Source organism: Geotrypetes seraphini, chromosome 1 (assembly GCF_902459505.1).
Source record: "Geotrypetes seraphini chromosome 1, aGeoSer1.1, whole genome shotgun sequence".
Lineage (NCBI taxonomy): Eukaryota > Metazoa > Chordata > Amphibia > Gymnophiona > Dermophiidae > Geotrypetes > Geotrypetes seraphini.
In genome coordinates, this window is record NC_047084.1 from 2,779,688 (window position 1) to 2,799,255 (window position 19,568).

The 19,568-nt window shown below is 43.0% G+C and overlaps 1 protein-coding gene across 1 annotated transcript in view; it reads left to right on the forward strand.

Annotated features, from left to right (window-relative positions):
• ERAP1 (endoplasmic reticulum aminopeptidase 1) overlaps positions 1-19,568 on the forward strand; it is a 115,961-nt gene that overhangs the window by 52,191 nt on the left and 44,202 nt on the right. The window contains exons 13-14 of the mRNA XM_033914666.1: positions 495-678; positions 15,635-15,791. Coding sequence (XP_033770557.1) covers positions 495-678; positions 15,635-15,791 — 341 coding nt within the window. The remainder of the gene's footprint in view (positions 1-494; positions 679-15,634; positions 15,792-19,568) is intronic.

Consider the following 19,568-nt stretch of genomic DNA (forward strand, 5'->3'; position numbering starts at 1 on the left):
TTAAACAGTTTAGCCTTGAAAGTAACAGGAGCAATTTTCATAACATTTGGGGGACAACTATCAAGCCTACAATATGAATTGACATACTTAGTATAAAACTTACAAAAGGTTTGCCAATTGAAAGCTGTAAAATTGTTCCAACACACGTCAACTCTAGGGTCCTTTATCTAAACACTAAAGGACAGGGAAACTCAAATGATTGTTAATGGGAGCTGCTAGAGAAGTCCTCAATTTTTGTATTTTAATATTTAAAAAATCTGCCAGAACATCCGCAGAAAGAGTGGATTCTTCAGTAGAACCAGTAAACACCTCTATATCTGTGTCCTTTTTGTGGGGATATTTGAATGGTTAAGGAATAGAACCTTTTTGAGGCTGCTTTTAACTTATTTGTTTTGTTTGTCATGATTCGATTGTAAGCTTTGTCCAGCATATTTCTAGTAGCACTGTAGAAATGATGAGTAATAGTGGCTCCTCGCTGAATATTTGTTTTGTAGATATTATCATTCTTCAGGATGATGTGGAGTGGATAAAATTCAACATGGGGATGAATGGTTATTACATTGTGCATTATGAAGGAGATGGCTGGAATGCTTTGATTAATCTCTTGAAGGAAAATCATACTGTAATTAGCAGCAATGACCGTGCTAGTCTTATTAGCAATGCATTTCAACTAGTAAGGTAAGAAGTGATTTGTGAATTTGAACTGGGACACTGATGGTGTTGTTTTTTTTTGTATTTTTTTGCCTCCGTTTAGAAGGGAATAGAGGGTCTTTTTCAAATGAAGAACCATATTAGCAACTATGAGACCCTCAGACAAGAGGATGCATTAGTAGTGTATGAGAGGGGTCATCTTCCTCCTGAACCCTCTCCATGACCTCTCTCCCTTTTGCCTTGAAAGTTTGAGCAGATTTTTAGAATTTTATTAGACACATGGCAAACTTTAAAATCTATCAATAATTTAACACCTATTCCAATCCATAAATCCATGTGTCGGACCCTCTGGCTGAACTCCAAGATTCAAATTGGCGGATTTAAGGTCATCTGGAAGTATCGGATGAAGGCGGGTATACATACTTTGGATGATGTTATTTCAGATGGTTAGCTGCTTGATTTTTCACAATTGCAACACAAATTTGGTCTTAATAAATCACAAAATTATAGATGATTGCAGTTGAAGCAGGCCATTCAGGTTGGGTTCCCTTAATGGAAAAATCTCAGTAATCAGTATAGTTTGCCACTCTTATGCTTTCAGGTGGACTTCCTGGGACATTAGGCTGCTTAGTGGTATAAATTAATATTTGGATTTTTAAATAAGAAACCAAAAACTGGTCTTCAGGACATTTGGAGCATTGAGATCAAGCATCAAATTACTGCATCTCAATGGCCACGTATTTGGACTTGGAGGATGAGATGTACAGTGTCTGCATCTATGAGACAGACTTTGTTTTTTCTGTTACATAGAGCATTTTGGACCCCGGTTCGTTTACAGAAGTTAGATAGCTCTAAATCTAATAGATGCTGGCACTGTCATCTTGAAGCTGGGACATTAGATCATTTGTTATTCTATTGTCCATTGATACTTGCTTTTTGGAAATCAATATGGGGTCAAATAAATAGTTTGCTAGATAATCCGGTGGCATTATCCTATGACACCGTATTGTTTGGCATGTCAATGAGGGCTAAAAGCCAAATATCCTCTAATAATACAGTTCAAATTTGCATGCATCTGCTTCAAACAAATCTGGGGCCTAGCACCTTCTTACCTGCAAACACACTTCACTCTGCACAAGCCCACACGAACAACCAGAAACAAAAACATCTTTGCCTATCCTAAAATCACTGGCTGCAAATACAAATCCTTCCTTGATAGAACCTTCATGTTTCAAGCTAACAGACAACAATCCTGGCTGGGAAAGTACATAAATAAAACCAGACAGACCTACAACGCATTCTGAAAATCAATCAAAACCACTCTGTTTGACAAATTCATCACCTAAACAGACCGATCTACACTCACTACGCTTTTTTCCCCCTACAATCCCGAAGCAATCTCTCATGCAATTCCCACCCCCCTCACTTTCCCTTCCCTTACAACTCCTTTTACATTCCCTCCCCTTACAACCCTTTTTCTTCTGTAACATTCCTCCCATGCATTTGTAATTCGCTGAATGTCCAGCCTTCTTCGATGTGAACTGCCTAGAAGTCGTCTGACTATGGCAGTATAGAAAAATAAAGTTATTATTATTATTATTATAATAAGCTTCTACTCATTATGACAGGGGTTGCTATACAGCAGATTACGAATAATTGGAAAAATTGGATAGGCTGAATTATAGCTTTTGGTGGAACTCTTTGTGTCACATATTTAAAATGGAAAGGATAATTGCCATGCAGCAGGGAAATTTTAAGAAATTTCAGGTTATTTGGGAGCCATTAACAAGATACTCTAAAGATTGAAATTACTGCATAGAATAAGTATTCATTTTTCCCTTTTGGTCATACACGTCCAGGGGGGGTGGGGGTGAATATTTTATGATTTCTTTTGCTTAGGAATAATTGTTGGGTATAAGGGAGAGGAGATATTTGATGCGAGTTAGAATTTGATGATATATTAAGTAGTGTTAAAGTATGAAATGATTATTTTATGTTGCATTTATTGTGAGTTTTAAAAATGAATAAAGATTAATAAAAAAAGAAAGTTTGAGCACAGTTAAATTTTAAAATGCAGCCCACTTGTAATTTCAAAAACAATATCCCCTTTTCATTCCTGATGCTCCACTCAGTATCAGTATACTCTATCCTTTCCCCCGCCCCATTTTTCCAGATTTAAATTCAAATGTTGCATTTTTACATTTAGAGGAGGGGGGAGAGTAATGGTAGGGAGAATGAATCTAGGGTGATATAGTCCTTTAGAATTTATAGTTATAGAAGCATATTTCTGTGTACATTTTTTGATAAAGTATATCCAGGGAACTTTGAGGGGGGGGTAGAGTATTGGTTAAGAAATCAGAAATGAGACATTCATTATTGTTGTGTGTTTATTGAAGTTCAATCACAAAAAACAAACAGTTTAAACATAAAAAGGAGATAGAGCAGCTTTTAAACTAAGGTATGTGTGTGGGTGGGGGGAGTTAACAGCCGCCCAGGAAAACATAGTTCAGTGTGGAGTATCCTTGAAGGATACTATTGAAACAGGACAAATAGGGAATCCCAATAGTGAGGTTTCAATAATGAAGGAAGAAAGCCAGGAGTGTTTAAGGTGACAGTAGAGTAAAGGATGCTAATTATCCCTTTCAGTTTCTAAGTAACCTGTAAACACAGGGAGAAAACACAATTTGACATGTCTGTATACAAATGCCAGAAGGAGGAAGGAGTGGCATAGTGGCTAGAGTAACAGCCTCAGTACCCTGAGGTTGTAGGTTCAAATCCCACATTGCTCCTTGATACCCTGGGCAAGTCACTTAATCCCCCATTAACCCCAGGTATATTAGATGGATTGTGAGCCCGCCAGGACAGAGTACCTGATTGTAAACCGCTTAGATAACTTTGATAGGTGGTATATAAATATCTTAAATAAATAAAAATAAGATGGGAGAGTTAGTGTATATAGCACTAAATGAAGAGGTAGCTATAATAGACATCGCGGAGACTTGGTAGAAGGACAATCAATGGGACATTGTTATCAGGGTACAAATTATATCGTAATGATAGAGCAGATCAAATTGGGGGAGGGAGTGTTGCAATATATGTTAAAGAGGGAATTGAGTCAATCAGAATAAACATTTTACATGAAACAGATAGTAGCATGAAATCCTTATGAATAGAAATTCCATCTATGAAAGGAAGGAATATATTGATGCACTGTACTATCATTCACTGGGACAGCATAAACAGACAGATGCAGATATTTTTATAGAAATTAGGAACGCTGGAAAATTGAGTACTAGTATGATAGGTGATTTCAACAACCCCAGTATTGACTAGATCAGTGGTCTCAAACTCTCAGCCTGCCAGGTACTATTTTGAAGACCTTGGTATGTTTATCATCACAAAAGTAAAATAAAACAGTTTCTTGATCATATGTCTCTTTAGCTATAAATGTCAATATTATTATTAAGACTTAGCCAAAAGGAAAGATTTATAAACTATAAAGAGTTTTACCTCTTGCAAAAATTGTCATCTATCTATAATAATAAAATGCTAGGCGCGCGCGCGCATGCGCACTCTCGCCGCATGTTCCCTGAGATCTGATCTGTCAGGATGTGCCGGTGAGAGTGCACATGCACGCTTACTACACAGCCTACACCTTACCATGTCACAGAGGGAGTGAATGCGGAGTCCTGCCGTCTCCTGAGCCTCAAACGTAAGTCTCCTCCTTTGCCCGCATCCGGCCTCTGCCCCTCACCATGCTTCAGTCTGTCGCAGACCCCAGAACTTTTAGCGGCTCCTCTCATGAGCCGCACCTGCGTTGGAGAAGGCTTCCGACACAGGCGGTGATCGTAAGAGGAGCCGCCATGGCACCTTAAAACTTAAAAATCAACCTTCAGACTCCGGAAAAACTCCTCCGAGGCAATTAGCCATCAAGCTCCACTCCAGCACCAGCGGAAGTTGAGTTTTTCAAAATTGAGAGACCGTGGGAAGGGAAGGGGGGAGGGTGCCAAGGAACTAGATAGCAGGCCTGAACGCGGGAAAGGAAAGGGGGTAGGGCAAAGAACATGCTGTGGCTGCTGCACAGAGAGGGGGGAATAAATGCTGTTTTTCACTGTAGATCCAATCAAATTTGTAATTCTGTGCCAAGCCTTGAACTGCTCTGGGAAAAAAAACCCCAAAAGAGCTTCTGGGACTGTTTGTTGATGTTTTCACGAGCAGGAGTCGGTTTTGAAAACACCTAGTGTGGTTCATGGAATGGGAATGGGGGGGGGGGTGCTGCTGGACAGGGAGGAGGTAAAAGTAAGCGAAAAGGGCTGCTAGCACCCGTTAATGTAACGGGCTAAAAAACTAGTTTCTTTAATAAGACATTAACTATTTTTTTCTGAGGCCCTCCAAGTACCTACAAATCCAAATTGTGGCCCTGCAAAGGGTTTGAGTTTGAGACCACTGGACTAGATAAATGTTATATCAGGGAGTGCTAGGAAGTTAAAAATTCCTAGATGTAATAAATTAACTGCTTCTTGGAGCAACTGGTTCAAGAATCAACAAGAGGGGAGCTGTTTTAGACTTAGTCCTTAGTGGAATGCAGAGTATAGTATGAGAGGTAACGGTGTCGATTGCACTGTGAAACAGTGATCATAACATGAGCAAATTTGAGCAAATATCTGGAGTGAAGTCACAAAGGCAATCACTGTAGCGACATTTAATTTTTGAAAGGGTGACTATGATAAAATTAGGAAAATCTAAAAGAGTCAGCCAAAAATGTTAGGACTTTAAATTAATTACCATTGTGGAAACCCAGACCAGATGTATTCCATATATTAACAAAGATAGAAAGGAGGGTCACGTGATAATAGCAACCTAGGAGGACGCATGGGACCATCTCTCCCCAGCACCCATGTTTAAATCGGCTATTTTCTCCTACCATTTCACTTCTTGGGCGGCATTTGACAGGTGCTACTCTGTGTGTGGCTCCCCTGAGTGTTTGGAGGAGATTGCCGACAGTTGGCGCGCCTAGCAAGTGGGGTAATGCTCGCAAAAACCACGCGGCCTGTAAAGCCTCACAGCGGTAATCTGGCTTCCAAAATGGCATCTCCTGCTCTGTGGCTTTGCCGGACTCACGCCTGCCAGTAGACCAGCTGCAGGATGAGGCAATCAAAGAGATTACCCGCACATTGGCTGACATACTGGACGACAAATTATCTAAGGTGCATGCCGCTCTGGATGACCTGAAGGCAGGAGTCACAGGATATGCAATCCATTTACAACAGGTGGAGGATTGAGTCTTCCGGCAGGAGGATCTGTCCGGTGCCCTTCAGACTCAAGTTGCGTAGCTGGAAAAACAATTTCAGGCCATGGAGTAGAGGACCAAGAAAACAGGGGTCGGAAGAATAACCTCAGAATAATTGGCCTCCCAGAAGTGATCAAGGAGAGGGAGCTTTGGGACTTTGTAGAACAATGGCTGCCGAAAGAACTGAGCCTGGAGGTGGATGGAGCCAGATTAAAAGCAGAGCGTGTGCATCATGTAGGAGCACTGAGAGAGACTGCTACACAGGCTCGGCCGGTGATCATCCACATCTTTAATTATGCAGAAAAAGCCAAACTTATGGCTCGCTATCGCCAGCGCAGAGTGTTAGAATACCAAGGTCAGAAGATTCTCCTTTTTCAGGACTTCTCACCACATGTTTCTGAGGAGTGGAGGGTCCTGTCCCTGTTTTGTACCCAGTTCTTTAATCGGGGGATCAAATTTGCTCTTCAATACCCGGCTCGGGCTCGGGTGACTCAGGATAATAAAACCTTGTTCTTGGACTTCCCGGTCGCGGTACAATCTTTTTTGGACAATCACAAATGAGTGCATGGCGGGGTTTCTGGAGCGCCCATGGTTTTTCTTCACCTTGCTGGACTTATTGATTGGCACCCAGCCTGGGACCGGGTGCGATGGATTTGGATTTTGCTCTTCTGCTCCCTGAGTGGAGCTGGATCCTTCTGAGACTTGTCTGCTTGCTTCCTTGCCATAGGGACCGGAACTGCCTTTCTTTGGGGGACCATGCTGCCGGAGCATCTCTTTGATTTTGTATCCCGTCATCAAGCGCCTGGATCAGGAGTCTTCGGGCCCATTCTGGAGCTGCGGTTTTAGCTGCTCCCTTGTTCTTGCTATTACGTTATTGATTTGTAGGATTTATCATTGTATTTTCTCTTGGTTCATGGGTGCTGGGTATGCGGGACTGGGGGAAAGAGTTTCTGTTAAGGGGGAGGTGGGGCGGGGGGTGGAGGGCGATTGACTGTACGGGGGCTTCCTGGAGGCTTGGGGGTATGGCTGGTGAGTGGATGTCTTGGGTTCTGCGTGAGCACAGTGGATGTCTTTCCATTCAGGGATGGTCAGTGAGGGGTAGTTTGGCTGGGAGGCTGCCGCTCACTATGCTGGTCATGTATCACACTTCATTTCTTGTTTTTCTCTCCGATTGTGCTTAGGTTCATCTCTTGGAATGTTCATGTTATCACGTCCCCAGTCAAGAGGCAAAAAATTTTAAGTGCTCTGAATCGTCAAAAAACAGACCTTGCTTTTCTGTAGGAAACTCCATCTAATCACCGTAGAACATATCAAGCTTAAGAGATGGTGGGTAAGGGACGTTTTGGAGTGCAGGTGGGCAGGTGTGGTCATACTTTGCATAAAAGGCCTCAATTTGGTGGTGCATAGGGTATGGTCAGATCCGCAGGGTTGCTACTTACTTGCCCGGGTGACTCTCAACAGGCAGGAGCTGGTATTATGTAATATCTATGCCCCAATTATCTGGGACACAGCTTTCATGCACCTTATATCGCAGCTCATCGCTGGGGATGTCCCGGTGGTGATGGGGGCAATTTTAATCAGCCTTATGAGGCCACTGTTGATAAGTCTAGTCCAATGCCACATGACATGTATGCATTACATAGGGGGTCTCCCCTTATTTGCTTCCTCCCACTCACTTCTAGATGTTTGGAGGGTATTACATCCGGAAGAATGGGATTTTACTCACATATCTAGTGCCCATGCAACGCAGTCCCATATAGACTACTGGTTGATTTCTGATTCTTTGTTTTCTCAGGTTCACTCTGTGGACATCGGCTCCTATTATGTCTCGAACCATGCTATGATATCTCTGACATTGGAATTCTCGGGCGATGTTCGAGGGGGGTTTCATTGGAGATTCCCTCTTTCCCTTTACTTTGACCATGAATTTCATCAGTTCTTATTTCAGAAGTGGAAGGATTTAGCCTTCCATAATGAGATTCATAAGGACACTCCGGTTCTCTATTAGGAGACGGCTAAGGCCATATTGAGGGGTGAGATCTTAGCTTATTCTTATCGGAAGAAAAGGCGGAGAGACCGGCAACTTCTTTATCTAGAACGCCAGGTCCGGGGGGATCGCAGTTATTATGGGTCTCATCCTACCGGGGTAAATAGGGCTTTATTGCTAGCGTCTCAACAGGCCTTGAAGGACCAAGCTACTAGATCGATGGCATATTATAAATATCAATTATAGCTCCATAGTAACAAGAGTGGGAGGATGATGGCTAATTTGGTGCACAGGGCCAAAGAGTTTCCCCCTATTCTTCAACTCCAGGCAGTGGAAGGGCGGCTTGTTCGTAAGGATGATGATATGGCGGAGGTCTTTAGTGCCTACTTTCGAGACTTATATGCAGCTTCACAGGATGCTCCACTGGAGGGATCGCTGTACTTGGATCAGATTGACCACCCGGTGGTTACAGAAACTCAGAATGTGCGTTTATAGGCCCCGTTCTCAGAGGAAGAGCTTGGCGTGGTTCTTGGTGGGCCCTCTCTGGGTAAGACTGCAGAACCCGACTGTTTCCGGAATGAATTTTATCGGATTTTGCAAGAGGATATTTTTCCCATTTTGACTGATCTGTTCAATCATGTGGTCGCTGAGGGATCACTACCGCCCTTGGTCCAGAAGGCGTGCATAGTTGTTTTTCTGAAGCCCGGGAAGGATCCTTTGTGTCCCTCCTCGTATCGCCCTATCTCATTGTTGAATGCTGAAGCGAAATTGTTTGCTAAGTTGCTGGCTAATCGCATGGCACTTGTCCTACCCTCCTTGGTAGCGGCTCTGCAGGTAGGTTTTGTGCAGGTCAGGTTGGCCACTCGCAATTTGTGGACTATTTTGACATCTTTAGAGTGGGTAGGGAGAAAGTGGGTCCCTTCCTTATTGGTTAGTTTTGATGCTAACCAGGCTTTTTTGTTTTGTACCTTGCAGTATTATGGTATGGTTTTGTTTTTTTTTTCAGCAGAGCGGAAGCGGTGTTATATAATCAACCGCAGACTATGGTGTTGGTCAATGAGTGTCGTTAGCAGCTTTTCCTATCAGTCAGGGCACGCGACAGGGGTGTCCTTTATCTCCCCTTCTTTTTGTGCTCACATTAGATCCTCTGGTCAGGGAGATTATGTCTAATCCGGAGGTTAGGAGAGTGCGCATTTGAGACCAGGAGTTTAAAATATTGGCGTTTGCGGGTGACTTGTTGGTTCATTTGACATCTCCTAGCGTTTCTTTACCAGCCCTTATGTCGCTGTTTGAGGAGTATGGAGACTTCTCTGGCTTCAGACTTAACTATGACAAATCTTTGGCTTTGGCGAAGGTGGAGGCGGTGAGGCGGGAGTATCCCAGGGACTTTCCCTTGCGCTGGTTGGACGGGCCATTCCGGTATTTGGTCTTTATAGAAGAAGATGCAAGATATCTACGTGAACTAGAAAGGGTTTTCAAGGGTGAAAGTGTGGAGGAACTGAAACAAATCTCGATGAATCTGGAAGACATACTAAGCCAAATTGACAAGTTAGAGTGATAAATTGCCTGATCTGGATAATATACACCTCAGGGTACTGAAAGATCTCAAACGTGAAATTGCTGATCTGCTGTTACTGTCATTAAAATTGATCGTAGTACCTGAAGATGGGAGGCTGGCCAATGTAAGGCCGATTTTTAAAATGTGTTCTGGGATGATCTGGGAAATTACAGACTGGTTAGACTGACTTTAGTTCCAGCCAAGATAATGGAAAATATTATAATGAATAAAATTAGGGAATATGTAGACAAAATACTACTACTACTTATCATTTCTTTAGTGCTGCTAGACATATGCATACATGGTTTAATGGGTCAGAATCAGGATGGGTTCAGAATGTTTTCATGAAAAAATCTAGAAAGGTCCTCTAGGAGGCAGGAAATGGAATAATGTGACCGCATACTGTGTGTGAGACTTGTTACACTGCTATCTTCAGGGAACATCTGCAACTGATAAGCATTTCCTCTTTCCTCATGAAAAGCATATTTGAATGTTCCCAGCTCTGAATCTTTTCATGGAAAAGGACAGGATACAAATGTAAAATACAGTTTACTTTTCTGTAATTTTGTTCTTTGATGACAGCATTGCAGTGAACTGCAGAACCCAATTCACCTTCTTTTACCACTCTTGTTCTAGTTTTATTAAACAAACTGTGGAGGAGTAGCACTATTGAAGGCACTCCCCAATAATCCACACCTGTGCAAGAAATATCTCAGTGGATGGGGATATAAAATAGGGAAAGACATAAAAGGTGGCCTAACTTCTAATTGTTTTCTCAAACAAGGTTATAAAGAGTATTAAACAGTTTAAGATACAAAGGGGAGGGGGAGGAGTGAAGGACAGAGACAAGTCCTAAGGACTGGGGTCAGGGGCAATTGTTTGGTGGGGATCTGACCAAGTGCCTGTAGGACAGATAACTTCAAATTATGTAATCAGGGGAAATGCCTTCGTAAAGTAGTTATCTGAGCTGAGTTTCAAGTTATTTGATATACCGCAAATACAACTACAGTTAGTCTAAGCGGTTGACAATAATAATATATTATTAAAAGAAAATTTTAAAAATATAAAAAGACATAACAAGGGAGGTAATTAGCAAAAACATAAGTTGAACCAACATACAAGCAAAATTGGGTACAAGGAGGATAAAAAAAGGGGAGGTTACAATAAAAACAAAAAGGTTGGGGAAGGGAAGGAGTGGAACAAAAGGTAAGGGAAATCACAGCATAATGGAGTGTTATGACCCATTTCTGTCATTCATTTCACTATTTTGTCAGAACACTGTCAATTAAAGGTAATCAATTACAGTATTTACACTAGTATTTACACTATACACACCATGTTTTGAGACCAATCATGCCCTTAACCTACTGCCTATAGGGCTGACTGCCTCCTGCTGGAGTTTCCACTCTCCAGTCAGGCACCCCGGAAGCCACTACTGGTAGTTGCCGATCGGAGGAGAGGTCCTCTCTCCTCAGGATAAGAACCCAGTGAGCCGCAGAGCAAAGAGGGCTGACTGCCTCCTGCCGGAGTTTCCACTCTCCAGTCAGGCACCCCTGCAGCCACTACCGGCAGTTACCGATCGGAGGAGAGGTCCTCCCTCCTCAGGATAAGAACCCAGCGAGCCGCGGAGCAAAGAGGGTTGACTGCCTCCTGCTGGAGTTTCTACTCTCCAGTCAGACACCCCTGCAGCCACTACCGGCAGTTGCCAATCGGAGGAGAGGTCCTCTCTCCTCAGGATAAGAACCCAGTGAGCCACGGACGCGTGCCCGAGGGCGCGTGTCTGAAGGGGCATGGCCAAAGGGGCAGGACATGCCCCTTTGGAGCCAGGAGGAGCGAGTAGCAGTTGGGAAGAAAGTATGGGAAAACGGAAAGCCAAGATTACTTCTTCTTCTGCACCTTTAAATGTAATTGGACCAATGGATTATCACCTAAGTATATTAACTGGAACATCTTTAGACGGTAAGATTGATTTACGAGTCCAATCTGTCTCTCTCTCATCTGGTGAACCCACGCCTCCACCTCAACCTCTTACTTCATTACCAGAGAAGGCTGACTCTGTTTCCCTGTCAGGTTCAGATTCAGTTTCAACCTCTCTTGCTTTCTGAGCTGGACCTTAAAAACAACATCTTTTATGGTGTCTCCTATTTCAATGCTTACTGGTCCTATTTCTAGGCCTGAGTTGGGCAATAAATCAATTACATTGCAAGATGTCTGGACTATAGTAAATAGAATTGAGAATTCATTACAGGGCACAGTGGGGCAGCTTTGTCAATTTTCCTCAGAAATAACAAATAAAGTAGCGGAGCATGAAGCTCAATTGGCAATAATGGGAAAGAAATTAGATACAGTGGAAACATCTGTCTCTGTAATGCAATCCTGTGCTGTATCTCAAGTTAAGGATAATACTGTATTACATTTGCAGTTGGAAAAAATGAAAAATGCTATGAAATCCAGGAACCTCAGATTTCTGAATTTTCCTATATCTCATTACCTTTCTCCTCTGGAACTACTAAAAATGTATTTAAGACATACTTTGTTATACTCATTTAGAAAATTTTTCTCCAGATAATCTTTATTATTTGCCTGGTTCCAAAAAGATTTCAGAAGAATGGGGGAAAGATCAATTAGAAAAAACAAGATATTCTTAAATTGTATTTTGCAAATAAAAATGCCCTGTTTTGTGGTCAATAGATAAATATTTTTCCAGATGTCTCTAAACAGATGCAATACAGGAGGAAGCAATTCCTGCAACTCAAGGATAGAGCCTTGGGTGTGGGAGCTTCTTTTTTCCTTAAATTCCCATGTAAATGCTTGGTGACTTATCAGAATACTAGATATATTTTTCTTGAACCAGCTCATTTAGAAAATTTTCTTTTAGATAAACCTAAATTGGATATATTGCCTGTAACTAGAGCAGAGGTTGAGATGGAATGAAATGATAATTATTATTTGTGTGACTCTAGAGAAGGGGTGCCCAACGCGTCGATCGCGATCGACCGGTAGCTCAGGAAGGCAACATGAGTCGATCGCAGAGCCCATCCCGGGCTCTGTGATAGACTCATGTTGCCGTCCCGATCTACCGGGCCTATCAGCCTTCCTCTCCCCGAAGTCAAAGACGCCGACGCCGGGCATTAGGCTGTTTTTGTCATTTCGGGGGGGGGGGGGGGCGTGGGGGCGTGGCAGCAGCAACAGCCTGAAAAAGAAATCATCCTGGCCCGGGTCGGTGTCATACTCCGGAACTTCTACCTCTTCCAGCAGCCCTCTCCCTTCTACCTGCTTCCGGCCACACCCCCTGCTCCGCGGCTCTCTTCGGCAACTCAGCAGCAGCGATCGACACAAGCTTCTGACGTTGGGGCCTACTCTCTGCGAGTCCCGCTTGTTTCAACTTCCTTTTTCCACAAAGGCGGGACTCGTAGAGGGAAGTCCTCGATGTTGGCACCTTGTCTTGATCACCGCTGCTGACGAGTTGCTTAAGAGAGCCGCGGAGCAGTGGGGTTTTGCCAGGTGCAGGTAGAAGGGAGAGGGCCAGATGTAGGACTCGTGGGTGAGGGAGCAGAAGAGAGAGAGAAAGAGAGAGGGGAGGGAAACAAAAGGAAATATTTCATACTGGGCTGGGCCGGAGTGGAGGGAGGGTGGAAAGATTCTGGCTACAGGGTGCATTAACAAAGGAAAAGGGGGTAAAGCTGAAAATGGAGATAGTGACACAAAGAAGAGAAAGGGTAAGCAGGACCTACTGAATAAGGATAGAGATACAGAGGGGACATGAAGAGGAGGTGAAATAGAGACATAGAAGTAATGCTGAAAAAGTGTGTGTGGGGGGGGGGGGAGATAAAGACATTGAAAGGGCAAATGGTGAACATGGGGTAAAGACAAGGACAGAGACAAATTAAGATTCTGAAAAAGTGGTGAGATAGGGATATAGGTGAGATGGACACAAAAAGGGTGATGCTGGAAAATAGGTGGAATGGTAATTCTGACAGATACAGAAGGGAAATGCTGGATCAAGGAGAGATGGGGCTCAGGCTGGATGGAATGAGGAGAAATGCCTTGTTGGCCCGGAACTTCCTCTCCTACGTCAGAATTGACGTCAGGGAGCGGAATGCTGGTCAGCGCGACGCTTCTGCAGGGAAAGCTTGGGACGGCGGTGGCTTGGGGGCTGTTCCCCGATGGCGGTGGCAGCAAACCGAGTGGCTTGGGGGAGGGCACGGAGAAAGAAAGAAAGGGGGCAGACAGGGAGACAGAAAGAAGGGGGAACAGGGAGACAGAAAGAAAAAGTTGCGGGAGAGAATGAGGTCTGGAGGAGAGGAAACATACAGGAGGCTGAAAGAAAGAAAGAAAGATTGGATGCATAGTCAGAAGAAGAAAGTGCAACCAGAGACTCATGAAATCACCAAACAGCAAAGGTAGGAAAAATGATTTTATTTTCAATTTAGTGATCAAAATGTGTCGGTTTTGAGAATTTATATCTGCTGTCTATATTTTGCACTATGGCTCCCTTTTACTAAACCGCAATAGCGTTTTTTAGTGCAGGGAGCCTATGAGCATTGAGAGCAGCACGAGGCATTCAGCGTAACTCCCTGTGCTAAAACCTACTATTGTGGTTTAGTAAAAAGGGAGGGGATGTATTTGTCTATTTTTGTATTTTGTTACTGAGGTGACATTGCATAGAGTCATCTGCCGTGACCTCTTTGAAAAAACCCGGAATATGAATAATTAACATTTTCTCTGCCTTTCAGTGTGCTTTGTGGTTTTTTTAAATTTTATTGTTGGTAGATCATTTTGACTTAGTCATTATAAAAGTAGCTCGCAAGCCCATAAAGTGTGGGCACCCCTGCTCTAGAGTGTACAGTCGAACCTTGCTTTATGAGCATAATTTGTTTCAGAAGCATGCTCGTAAACCAAAATACTCGTATATCAAAGCGAGTTTCCCCATAGGAATTAAGGGAAACTCGCTTGATACGTTCCTACCCCATCCCCACCCCCGAGGCCAGCGGCGCTGCTCCACCCCCTAAAACCGGCATCGCTCCCCCCCACTCACAAAGGCCCCTCCACGTGAACCCCCCCCCCCCCCCCGCCCGAACAACTTCAAACATACCCCCCCCCCCCCGTCTGGCACCGGCACGCAGCCCACAGGATGTGCTGGTACCGCTTGAAGAAGTTCCTGCCTCTTGCTGGGCCTTGAGCATCTGCGCATGCTCAAGGCCTTCTAGTTCTCCCTCTCGCGAGCGGGGGGGATCGATGCCGGTTATCAGGAGGGGTGCTCGCAAATCGAGGTTTGACTGTATTTGCATACTGTTGTTGTTTTCTTTTATTATATGCTTTGATATAGAGACTACGGCAGGAATGGTCAGCCCTTAATAATAATGTGGACTTGATAATACTTTTATTTTGAGTTATTTCCTTTATAATTGTTTATGTTTCTTGAATTTGTTATATGTTGTAACAATTAATAAACTTATAAATTTAAAAACAAAAAAAACCTACTGTGTATGTGTTTTGTTAGAAACATAGAAACATAGAAAGATGACGGCAGATAAGGACCATAGCCCATCAAGTCTGCCCACACTATTTACCCACCCTCTTAAGTCTACTGACCCCTTAAAGTATAATTGTGATTATACTGTCACTCTACTGACCCGCTCATTCAGTCCTAGTGACCCTATCCCTTGGCATGACCTCGCAGGGATCCCACATAGGTATCCCATTTGTTCTTGAAGTCTGGGATGCTGCGTGCCTCGACCACCTGCACTGGAAGCTTGTTCCAGTGCTCAATCACTCTCTCCGTGAAGAAGTACTTCCTGACGTCTCCACGAAACTTGTAACCCATTCTGAGCTTCCGGGAGGACGGGATAGAAATCGGAAAAAATAAATAGTTTGGAATGAATATATTTCTACTAAGAACAGTTTCACGCAAGTTAGCTTCATGACATTATTTTGTTGAGTGAATGTACAAGTCTTTATCTACTGTCATCTATCATGTTATAGGAAGAGTTTGTCAAGAATGTGATACCTTGTTGTAAACATTTGTTATATATGATGGTGAAAGAGCTGTTTAATGTGTAGTTCCATTTGTTTAAAGTGATTAGCACTGATTCCTTCCTTACTAGCTGTACATTTATTTAATTTTTATTTTTTTTTAATATAAAAGCATTGGAAAACTACCAGTTGACAAAGCTTTGGATTTAACACTGTACTTGAAACACGAAGCCAAAATCATGCCAGTATTGCAAGGAATGAGTGAACTGATTTCACTTTACAAGCTAATGGAGAAGAGGGATATGGAAGATGTGGAGAATCAAATGAAGGTACTGTACAATTGTATGCCAACAGATTTGGAAACATTGCATTACTGAAAACAGTTTTAAAATGTGTTCCTTTTTATAGGTATGTTCCTCAGCAGGTGATAGTGCCCGAGGCTGAGAATCTGGGTGTCAGGTCAAAAGTGCGCCGGGACAAAGGCGCGCCCAGACAATTGAGCGCAGCGCGGAGGCGCGCACCGCTCTAAATTACTGTTTTTAGGGCTCCGACGGGGGGTGTGTGGGGGGGAACCCCCCCACTTTACTTAATAGACATCGCGCCGCGTTGTGGGGGGTTTGGGGGGTTGTAACCCCCCACATTTTACTGAAAACTTCACTTTTTCCCTGTTTTTAGGGAAAAAGTTAAGTTTACAGTAAAATGTGGAGGGTTACAACCCCCCATAACGCCAGCGCGATGTCTATTAAGTAAAGTGGGGGGGTTCCCCCACCACGCCCCCCCCGTCGGAGCCCTAAAAACAGTTATTTAGAGCGGCGCGCGCCTCCGCGCTGCGCTCAATTGTCTGGGTGCGCCTTTGTTTTTCGCGCCGTTGTCTATGAACCGAGAATCTGTCCATCTGTCGGTAGCCATAGGTTGTTTGCACATGTGCAAGTAAAAGCAGGAGATGCGGCACACTAAAAATGATGCTTCTTCCTAGAATAAGCAACATAAAATCTGTTTTACTACTTGAGATCTAGCTAGGTACTTGGGATCTGGGTTGGCCACTGTTAGAAACAGGATGCTGGGCTTGAGGGACTTTCGGTCTGTCCCAGTATGGCAGTTCTTACGTTATGTTCTTATGCTGCCAAGGGTTTGCAGCATAAAACTATGCATACAGATGAACAGACAGAGAAACTGTTGGAACTCCTCCTCTCTTTGTATGAGCAAAACATGCTTAAAAATTGGGTCTGGTCTCACTGCAGATAAACCCCCCCCCCAAAAAAAAAAATAACAACTTCCAGGGTTCTCTCCCACTTCTTACATCTGCCATTGTCATGAGGCAGGAGTATCCCCATTCACCTTTGATCGTTGGTACAGAAAAACACAATGGTGCTAGCAGACCTAAAGAGAGCCATTTTGAAATTCTTTCATATAACAGTCAGCTCCGGCCTCAGGTCAGCTGGCTTCATTTTCTTGTAGAGCAAAATTTTAAAAATGGCATTCTCTTCAGGTCAGCCAGTGTCATAGTCTATTACTACACCAGTAGGTTAGATGCGACCTGGGATCACTCTTGTCCTGTGAAGACAGCATATATGCAATAAAAAGCTGGGGGAGGCTTGTGGAATTGGAAAAGGGCCTGTTAGGTGATAATTTGCTGTGGGGTTTATTCCAAAACAAAATTAAAACAAGCTTATTTTTTCTTTTGTTTTCATGTTAAAAACAAGATTAAACAAAGCAGTACATTTTGTGACTAGTTCTTGTTTTAACTATAAACATTTAGAGGCGTAGTGAGTAAGGTTGATACCTTGGGTGGTGGCACCCAGCATCACCATGCCATGCATCCCCACTCCCCACACTCTTTCCTGCCGCTTGGGCGCCCCCATCCCCCGTGTACTTCTTGAAATGTTTGCCGGCGTGAGCAGCGTCTTCCACCTTCTGCTTGCACCAGCTTCAGCTCCCTTCTGATGTCACATCCTGGTCCCACACCCAGGAAGTGATGTTAGAAGGGAGCTGAGGCCGGAGCGGGCAGTGAATGGAAGATGCCGCTTGTGGCGGCAAACATTTAAAGAGGTACCTCTTGGGGTGTGGAAAAGAGGAGAGGCACTGGCACCCCCTGTGAAGACAGCGTCTTGGGAGTCTGCCCCCACCCCCGTTACTATACCACTATATACATGTAGGATCTCTAAGGGAGAAGAAGAGATGATGTAGATGCAACAGATGGTAGATTGGATAGGCTATATGGTCTTTATCTGCTGTCATTTTCTTTTCTTTTTATTTATAATTTTTTCTGTCATTACATTAAAATAATGAACAAAGAAAAAGACAATTCAATAGATATTTACAATAAATAACACATCAAGTCATAATTTCTTTTCAAGCTCACATTATCAAAGAGACATACTTCATTTCTAAAAATATTAAATTAGGAAAAAATTGAGAGGGCTCAAAGTCCAATAATTATGGACCAAGGTCCAGTCATTAATTAATTAGGGTTCAATCATTTTATTCCTCAATTTATTTAGGTAAACAGCAATCATTTTGTTTCTCTAGCCACCAAAAATTGTTGTAACTGTATTGGATCAGAAAACGCAAATTCAGTGTCTTGTAATTTAACAAGGCACTTACAGGGAAATTTTAAATAAAAGGATGCCTCCAAAGCTACCACTCTAATTTTTAACTTCAAACCTCTTTTCTCCTTAGTTGGGTGGCTTTGGAGACATCCAGAAATATTTTTACTAAATCACCACAAAATTTTGTTAAATCTATTTTTAAAGTACAATTTCATAAGTAACATCTTATCCATCTCACTCATGCAGGTTATTACCAGGGTGGAACGAGTCTGGATCAAATCTTGACTGTCCTCTAAAAAATCTTGTCAAATTAATTTCAGTTGATACCAGTTGATCCACATCCTGGTTAGATTCAAGCTTTTTTTTTTTAGGAATATAATAAAAATTATTAATAGGAAAATTCTCCGCATTGGGCAATCCCAGTATTTCCTTAAATAATTTTTTCAAAAGTATTTCAGGAGATAACAAATGGGTCACCAGGAAATTGCCCAAGCGGAGATTTCTAGATCTATATAAGTTTTCCATTATTTCTAATTTTGAGTGCATTACACAAGAATCTTTAACCACAGAGGTAGAAACACTCTGCAAAGTAGTGATTTGAGATTCCATCATATTTAACCTCTTATCTAAGGAACCCAAATTAGTATCCACATTTTCTAACTTTTAAACAACTGCTTGCGAAAAGTCTACTGTTTGTTTTACTGTTGACCTTAACAGCCCCTCTACTCTAGATATTACTAACCACAAATCTTTAAGTGTAATATCTTGTGTTACCTCTGATAAGGATTGTACTCTCTGTATCACTTGATAATTCAAGTGGTTTAGTTATTAAGGTATATATTAATTTATTTGACGTTACAGAGGTAACCTCCTGTTCAGAGGGATTAGTGAGACATACTCTGGTCTCACTAACACTAGATACCGGTGGAGGGGGAAGAGTTTGATCGAGGGGACTTAATGAGGCACTAGTGATAGAGAAATCCATTTTAAGAGATGCCCCCGGGGTGTTATCAATTGACTTCAAATGTCTATCTATTGGACCTATAATTGCTGGCGTTGAACTTTTTGGCTTGACTTTTCTTTTTCCCATAATTTATATAACACTCTAAAACACCAAATCAAATACACAAGTTATAATCTTCCTTTGAGTTCCTTTGCTCCTCGTGTCTCCAAGGGGCTCCCAAGGGGCCTGGCGTGCCCCTTAGGACACACCCCTTCAGCCGTGGCCACGTGCCGCGGCTGCAGTGTGCTTTTAGCATTGGAAGAGACGGACCCGATAATATCAGCGGTCCATCTCTCCTAATTCCTGCAATAAGTTAAAGTTAAGGAAAGTTTGCCCGCTGCAGAGAACTCCGGGGCTCAAATTAGGTCTTCTCTCGCCAACCCTTCAGTGAGTAGTGCTCCCAAAGTGCCGCGGCTGCAGCGTGCTTTTAGTGTTGGAAAAGACAGAACCGATGACATCAGCGGTCCATCTCTCCTAGTGCCTGCAAGCTCCCGGCATCAGTTCCAGCAATAGGAAAAAGTTAAGGAAAGTTTGCCTGCCGCTGGGAATTCCGG